We start from the raw sequence: 9,052 nt of genomic DNA, 5'->3' as shown, positions 1-9,052 counted from the left end.
ACGCTGATAGTCTGATTTTACTGTGGCCACTACCCTGTGCAACCCACATTATTTTCATAATGATATATTTAGGAAAAAATGCTATCTGTTGCCTCTTTAAGTCCCATTTCCTCCAAACCCTTCAGTATGGTACCTTTGGAACAAAAAGTATCCCTTCAGATATGGTACCTAGACCCTAGGTCTGTTTACCATTTTCACTGCAAACAGTACTTTTAAATGTGGGCGAGGTTGTTGTCACTCAATGCTCCATCCAGCACTCACTGTACTTCCTCATCACCAGTGACATAGATGGAAGTATGCACCTCGTTTATCTTCCACAGAATGAGGATGTACACCGACATTTTCAAAGCAAAATAGGACAGATGGATATTTTAAATATCCATGGGATATTTAAAAATAGCGGATCTGTGCATTTGGTCCTTCTCAGGCAAGCACACGTGTTGCCGTAGCTCACAGGAACAATGCTCTGTGACACTTTTTTTTTTTCTTCAAATGAGGATTAGAACAAATGCAGTTTGTATAATCTGGGTGAAATTCATATATATATTCTAAAGGCTTGAAGATCCACTCATTACTAAAAGCGTATGTCATCAGAGAGAGACAATAAAACTAATGGAATGGTCAAAGCTGAAATTTAAGCTGTGTTGATGGATTCATGTCGTCAACTCATGCATTGAGTAACATTACAAGTAAAATGCTCCACCTTAAAAGTTGCCAGCAGTCGACCCAGTGAATCAAGTAATTTCTCTCTTAGACTACAGCTGCTGTGAGAGGCAGCAAAACATCCTTTTATGTTATACTTATAGTTTACTAAAATATGTAAGACTTGCAACGGTGTTAACAATGGTTACATAAGCTTCAAAACCTGCCTCAGCCCCGAGCAAGAGTGACCAGCCTCCACTGACCAATCAACAGACTGCAGTGTTTCTAGCTCCACCTTTAAGTACCAGATCTGTGTGATAGGTACCCTAACAGTGGGGTGGCCAAATATGGGGACGGTAAGTAATGTTTTCATTGGTACCATCCACAACCAAAAATCCCAAAATGCATACTTAAATGAATCCTTCTGGACTGCTTGGTGGAGAGGAGGCTTAACAGCCTGCCCTGGACCACCACTGATTTCTCCGAGCAGCTAAACTTCACCTTAGTACATGGGCCCCTGTCAGTGTCTGGGCCGCGGCACTCTTCACTGGTTGCACTGTGATATTTACACCATTGGCATGCAGTGCTGTAGCATGTGTTAACCGAAATTAAACTCTCCCCTTTTGTGCCTTTTGCCACTCCCACCGCAGGTGCAGCTAGTTGTTAGCTCCTGCAAGAGGAAGCCAGCAGAACAACATAGGAAGCCAGACGGGTGGGCCGTCACACATACACACTGTAAACCTGCTGTATGTTCAAAGAAGAGAAAGAAACACAAATCTTTATACTCTTACCATCTTTACATACACACACATATGCTGTACATAACCACCTGCCGTTTTTTGAGAAACATATACATACAGCTCATAATGTTGTTCCTCATCATTTTTTAAACCCATTTCTTTTAGCATTTTATCATGAACGTGTCTCTGCATTTTAATTACTCACATTTTTATTCAGTCTTGATTTAATTTTAATTGATATTGAATATTGTTTACTGTATACTGATTGATTTATTGGTTGACTGATTATGAACTGCAAAGCCACTCTGACAGCGCATGCAGGAATCACACTAATAGTGAACGTTAATTTTGGCCAATTTAGTCTCCCACCCATGCGGACATTTGCCAAAAAATACCCCATCGCCTGCCCTCACTTGGCAGAAAACCATTACTTGTGTCTTTATCCCTTATGCGCGCTCCCGTCTCATGCAGGCGCGCGAGAGGGATTGTGCGTGCGCGCGCTTGGCACGGCGCCGCGCACTCCAGCCACTGTGTATAGTAACCCAGAGCAGTGGAGCTCTCAGCTAGACATGGCGGCCGATCCTAAGCCGGACTGGCTCTCCTGCCTTCCCTCTTCTTGGAGTTATGGGGTGACTCGGGATGGACGCATATTCTTCATCAAGTAAATATCACGCGGACACACGGATTTATGGATACGCACTGCTTAATACTCCAACGTATTTTTCCTGTTTGTCTTTTTTCGCGTTCTCTGTTCACCTTTTCCCCGTTTTCTTCCACCAACAGCGAAGAAGCAAAGAGCACAACCTGGTTACATCCTGTTACTGGAGAAGCTGTAATCACGGGGCACAGAAAAACTCCAGGTAAACAATCTAACAATGTGTTTTTCCTCCTCTATCCCTGTGAAAACACGCGCGCGCGCACGCAGCACCTGGGTAAGGTTTACCGCGCGTCACAGTGCAGAAGAAAAAGGGACGACAAGTTGCAGAGAGCCGTGGAAGACGATGAGGGTAGATTTCTTCTCTCTGCAGCAAAGCAACAGCCTCCTCTGCTCCTCCGCTCCCCTCTGCTCTCCTTTGGCGGCCCATTACGCACAGCGTCCCCCCTCCCCACATCTCTGGCTAGCTCCACCTGGACACTTTGCGACACACTTTTTAAAAGTTCCGTCACGTAGGCGTGAACCGATTTCGGAGCCGATTCTCTGCAGTGACATCTGACATATGTCCCACTGAAACCCGCTGCGCTGCAGAAACTCAGTGTTTTCTGAGCACGTACAGGCAACCGAGGCTGCTGAGAGAACAATGCAGTGCGTCAGTGCAAAGCCGATATTCAAAAATGAAAGACACATCTGCCGCGACAGGAAGGCATGGCGTGTGGGAAGGCATCGTAACATGCAGATCAGCAGTGTATCCAAACAGCTGGAGGCTGAGCAGTCAACGCACCGACGCACAATGATTGAGTAATCCTGCGATATCTGCTCTGGTTATTGGGGAGGGGGCGCGGAATTGCGTTAAAGGGCACAAGCCAAATGAGCTATTTGTGATCCAGACACTGCATTGCTGTGCAGGTGTGCGTGTCTGCGTGCGTGTGTGTGCATGCAATCAGCTTCATATCTGTCTGCACAGCTGCTTATGTTTCTGTGTCTTGTGTTTTCTTTTCCCTTCCCGTCCTCACAGATTTACCAACAGGATGGGAGGAAGGATACACATTCGAGGGAGCTCGCTGCTTCATCAAGTGAGTTGGAATGTGTCGAGACAGAAAAAAAAGAGCGATAGGAAGAGTGATAGATGCAGAGAGGCAGAGCAGCACTTTGAATCTCAGGGAGTGAGGGGCTGCTTTGTTTGGTCGGCAGGCACAGAGATTTCCCTTAGCTTTCATGAACGCCCACCTCTCTGCCTCTTTGCCTCTCTTTCTCTGTGCCTTTCTGTCCCTCTGCCTCCCTGCCCCTCTGCCCTGCTGGAGGAATACATGAATATCTCTGTTTGCCCATCCTGTCAGACTCACACAGACAACCAGTGTGAATGGATAGCTACACAGTCTTGACTTTCTCTCACTGCTGTTGAGGCTTTCTCCTTCTATCAGTCATGCTCTCGCCCTTCACCCTTCTCCCTCTTAGTCTCTCTTCTCACACACACACACACACACACACACACACACACACACACACACACACACACACCCACCCACCCACACACACACACACACACACACTACAATGGAGGGATTTGCTTGGGCACGAGTCTTTGCTGTCAGTGGGACACAAGTTTGACAAGCAAGTGTGACTCAGCGGCTGGTCTCCTGCGCTGAACAGGCTCTACTTGTTGGGGTGCTGCATGTGAACACGTGTGTGTGTGTGTGTGTGTGTGTGTGTGTGTGTGTGCAGCCTTTCCATGGTTATGAGCAACTCTAGCTCCCTGTGCACATTTGCGTTCATGTATATTTTGTGGACCTGTTTGACGACTAAATTGCCCTGCAGCTAGCAGCCTCTCACACACCCAAAGCTGACACACACACACACACACACACACACACACATTTTGAGGCTGTGAGCAGGCACTTTCATTTGTTCTACCTACTTTGCCACCTAGTTTTCCTGCTGTTGCTCGTGCTTTCTGTGGCCATTTTGAGAGCAGCAGCTGACACATACAGTGAGCTAATATAGCTGCTCTATAAATAGCCCAGAACCACTGCTCATTGGTATGTATGAATGCATGCAAAATGTGCACACACGGACATGTTTATATACAGGCGCAGTTCCACATGTTATGTGCTTGCATGCAAACACAGACAGTCACTGGGATGAGTCACTGGCAGTCAAATGTGAGGAGTGGACAGCTGTGAATGCAGGTATGAATGCAGCCAGATCACATGTTGGGATCAGAGCAGGACACATTGAGAGGTGGCAAAGGGAGACATCAGACTGTGTACAACAGTTTGAATCTACAAGGCAGGGTTAACAAATTCAGAGGGCCACAGGCAAAAAAAGTTGTGTTAGATCAGTTCTGACCCTCACAACTTATGGCCCTCAGTGCGCTGTGTATATCCTCACCTCCAAGTTCCCATAAAGTGCCGTATAAACAGCAGTCATAGACCATGACAGCTTCATGATAGACCCAGAGTCCAGTACCCATTGTGAAATAATACCCCCAAGCCCCAGAATGATGGTGCTTTGATTAAACACAACTTTATTGAGGATTATGTACCATATGGGCCCAATATTTTTATTTCGCAACTCACTGCTGCTACCCCGATGTGCACCACTGCCCCCTGCTCCGGGTGCTCCGCCAGGCTGCACGTTCAGTTCCTCTGGCCACCGACCGAAAGTGGCTGCCACTCCCCCAAAACCAGCTGGTGGACACATAGCTGCTTGGGCTGTGCACTCAACTTTTTGCAGCAAGCCTCCATTGCACGCTCCTACATCTCAGGTCATTGTTGACTCCATCATAAGACATATTAAATCCAAAACTGCAGTAACCCATTGCATACCAGGTACTAAAATTGCTAACACCATCCAGTTTATCCTGTCAATGCCTGGCAAACACCCATACGTCCACAATGTTATGGTTCATATTGACACAAATGACATTCCCAAGCAGCAGTCTGAAGTTTTTTTTTTAAGAAACTCAAAAACTGTAAAGTCCATCTTCATCTCAAGCCCTCTCCCCTCTCTGTTCTGTAGCAGCGGATGTTTCAGTAGGCTACTCTCTTTGCATACATGGCTGCAGTCGGTTTGTCCAATCAGTTGAGGGTCTCCCTTAACATATTTTCCAAATCTTAAATAAGGGTTTGATGAATAAATGAATTTATTTTATTTTACCTTTTTAACCAAAAAAAAAATCTCATTTAAGAGTATCCTCGCCAAGATAGGCAGCAACATAAGTTACAGACAGACAACATAGAACAAAAATACAAAACAAAAAAATACAGCTCTAAAACAAGCAATATAAACATAAAATGAGATCACTACAAAGAAAAGTCAAAAAGTATGTTAATATATGCTTTAAGTGGACTATAAAAAATGCATAAAAACAAACAAACAAAAACCGGGGCAACTACACATGATTACAAAGACCAGCTGAAATACACCCTGACATTGGCATATAGATTATTGCGTACAAAAATCCTGCAATAGTGCTTTACAATGGCCGTGAGGAACCAATGAGTGCAACTTTAGTCCTTCTGTGCAAGATTCCACATGTAAGGAGTTGCATACATAAATGCCTTTTTGCCAAACAATGTACTTACACTAGGTACAGATGCAGCCACTTCAAATTTCCATTTTGTCCGTGGTGGAGGCCTGATCGATCCGTGACAGGTCCCTGTCATTAACTGGCTGGGCTCATAGCTCTAATGAGATCCCCCGAGATGACGTAGAGCATACGGGGCCGACTGGTAACGCCCCTAAGTTTAATTTGTAGAAACCAGCTGCAATGGTCTGTCTATCCACCAGGAGGAGCAGTAAGTGTGGAAGCTGAGGCAGAGCTTCCCACACAGAGCATATTTAATGATTATCAGGCTACCATATCATAAGTCATAAATATTATGCTTCAGCGTTTTGTTATTCAGAAGAGTGGCATGAAAATTAAAGTGATATGGCTGGGAACCAAGCGATAGTACAGCAAGAACAAAACTGCGTTTAAATCATTAATCTTAGCGGCTGAGTTTACCACCCCACTCCGTTTACAGAATGTGCGAAAGACAAGAGGATTTTTTTAACCTCAGCGAAAATGTTGTTTTGCAAAGACTACACGCCAACAAATATGGACTGAAGCAGAATCTTTCGTTAGATAAAAACAGCTTGCTTCTTTATTATTATTTTGAGGTTTGGACTGTGCAACGCTCTGTACAGGGTCTGCCTGCCGCACGCAGCACGGCTTCACCTCATTGATCTGTCGCTGTCTGTCTAAACAGATTCATGGAAGCGATATTTCACAAGATCTGATGCAAGAGGAATTTGTGATAAAATGTCTATTACTATTTATTAACACTAGAACCGCCAAGGGGTCATTTTTACCCCCCTGCCATTTTCAAATGCTTGTAACTTTGTCACAATAAAACTCTTAACATCTCTCTGTGAAATGCAAGCTAGTTTTGACAGACAGAAAGACAGACAGACAGAAAAGAGGAAGAGAGAGGAATTTGGATTGTGTAGCCTAATTATGTACGGGAGAAAATGGATGAATGTCAAACAAGCTCTGGCGATGCTTCGGGAATAAGTGCACTTATTGTGCGCCTCACCTTTGATGTCTGAGCAGCTTCATGGAAGTGACATTTTACAGTTCTTCATATTTTATGAAGAATTGTAAAATGTCACTAAACTAATGAATTTCGTTAGTTTTAAATATGAAGAATTGTAAAATGTCACTTGGATGAGGCTGTCAGTCAGTCAGTGAGAGATCACTGGCTGAAATTGGCATTTCATCCTCACACGCAGCCGCAATGATGGTCAAGCTGCATGTAGCCTGCAGAGTTTAACTGAAAAAGAGTGAAGTACTTTCACTAATGCGACATAATGTGGTCCTGTTTATCTTGGAAGGTGAGAGAGCTCAAACACATAATTAGCATTACCATGACCCTTTTCATTCCCTCTGAATGGGTGAGTGTTTCCATCTGAATAGGTTTCCAAGTCACTCAGATCGTTACACTAAGTGGGCTATACGAACTTTTGATGCAAACATTCAACAACACATCGTCACTGTCAATGTCTGAACTACCTTGTAAAAGGGACATTTTACAATTCTTCACAATATAAACAAAAATAAATGATTTTGTCTCTTAATTAATGTTAATGTTATTTTAAAATTTAAGTCTCTTAATGAGCAACTTTTTCGAAATTATTTAAGTAATTATTTTCAGGCACTAAATTATTTTCAGAATGTTTCTCATTATTCTGAGAGACTAACTCAGTACTTTTAGATAGGGGAGACCTGGGCCAATTGTAATAAAATTTTAAGTTTTTCTTAATAACTAATGTGTTTATAACACTGATGCTGCAGCAGATAACGGTGGTCATTTTAATAACTTGAATGGACCTGCATTTGTATAGCGCCTTTCTAGTCATCTAGTGACCACTCAAAGCGCTTTCTACACTACGAGTCACATTCACCCATTCACACACACATTCATACACTGGTGGCCGAGGCTACCATACAAGGTGCCACCTGCTACTCAGTTTTAACACACTCACACAACGATGGAACAGCCATCGGGAGCAATTTGGGGTTCAGTATCTTGCTCAAGGATACTTCGACATGCAGCCTGGAGGAGCCTGGGATCGAACTGCTGATCTTTCGATCGACAATATAAATATGTTCTGTGAATGGAGAGCATAGCCATTTTCCATTTTCTGCTTAATGTACACACATACACTGTAACTATAGTATGGAATATGATGTAACATTAAAGCATGAAAACTAGGCTTTGCTAAGGGATGCACAATAATATCGGCACGTCATTGGTATTGGCTGATATCGGCTTTAAAATGAACAATCAGAATCAGCCAACATGCTTTTTCTTGTTTTGCACAATGAATAAATATCACATACATTGAAAAGCATTCTATTTCATGTCTCCATCTGCTGGTGGGCCATGACTATAAGAGTAATAATATAATATGATGTTAATTCCACAACAGGAGAGACTTGATGATCACTAAAATTAGTTGGGGAAAAAAGTGGATATGTCAATATTGGTTATTGGCCTAATAAGATGTTATATATCGGCATATGGGATATCAACAAAAAATCCAATATTGTGTATCCCTAGTTTTGACACAGGGCCTCAACAAGACAGGGCCATATAATTACATAACAATGCAGGACTCATTTAAGTTGGTATTTTAGTTTACTGGTGCAAATTCCCTAAATCAGTTTGCAATCAGTTCATGCAGTGAAGCTGGGCCGTAAGGCCTGACCTGACTTGTGCTGCCAAATTTGAGAACCCAACCTGAGACCTGAAGGTATAGTTTTGATTATTCCATCCATTACCAAGAACATTTACATGGACAAAGTAGTCTGTTTTTTTCCTTGTTCTGAAAAAGGCAATATTCCTACTAAGCTGTTTACATGGCTAATGAAAATGACTATTCCACTAATATTCCTGTTGACATGCGGCCGTGCGATTAATGTGTCCTTACGTGTTGTTTATTATGTCAAAATATAGAAAAGTAGTACAGCTGGAGCCACTTGTCATTTTGCTTCATTGCATCAAAATAGTCCAGCCAGCTTCTTGTAAAGGTGGGTGTTATTATTTGAGCATATCCCAAAACCTGTTGACTTCTTTCATAATGTTTCAAAGTAGGTGTGTTTCTCCTTCCAGCCTAAATGTGGGCTTTTTTTTGGGCATGCATGTCTACCACAGCCCAGCAAACTTTTGGCTAGCTGGTTTGTGTACAACGTATCCATGACAGTACACAGAGCTGACTGTAAACAGACGAGAGGCCATGTGTTGCAAACTGAGGTGAAAAACCCAGTTGAGACGCATATTGTGAATCTGCTGTATGCATTAGAGTTAGGGCTGGGCGGTATGACAAAATTTTCATATCACGGTTTTAAGAAAAATCATATCGGTTTCACGGTATTTCACGGTATTTTGCTCAGGTTCGGCCAACTTGACATGCTGCTGTGTTGTGCTGTGGCCTATTCAAGTGCTGGAATTTGTTATTTACCTGACAA

General features: G+C 43.1%; 1 protein-coding gene across 1 annotated transcript in view; it reads left to right on the top strand.

The window, feature by feature from the left end:
* Positions 1 to 1,052: 1,052 nt before the first annotated feature.
* Positions 1,053 to 9,052, top strand: part of LOC126385214 (pleckstrin homology domain-containing family A member 5-like) — a 628,760-nt gene continuing 620,760 nt past the window's right edge. The window contains exons 1-3 of the mRNA XM_050036817.1: positions 1,053 to 2,043; positions 2,166 to 2,242; positions 3,056 to 3,113. Coding sequence (XP_049892774.1) covers positions 1,670 to 2,043; positions 2,166 to 2,242; positions 3,056 to 3,113 — 509 coding nt within the window. The 5' untranslated portion in view covers positions 1,053 to 1,669. The remainder of the gene's footprint in view (positions 2,044 to 2,165; positions 2,243 to 3,055; positions 3,114 to 9,052) is intronic.

The sequence above is a fragment of the Epinephelus moara genome, chromosome 23 (assembly GCF_006386435.1).
Source record: "Epinephelus moara isolate mb chromosome 23, YSFRI_EMoa_1.0, whole genome shotgun sequence".
In the NCBI taxonomy this organism is placed as follows: Eukaryota; Metazoa; Chordata; class Actinopteri; order Perciformes; family Serranidae; genus Epinephelus; species Epinephelus moara.
The sequence above is the reverse complement of the archived record's forward strand: the minus strand, read 5'-3'. Positions and strand labels throughout refer to the sequence as shown.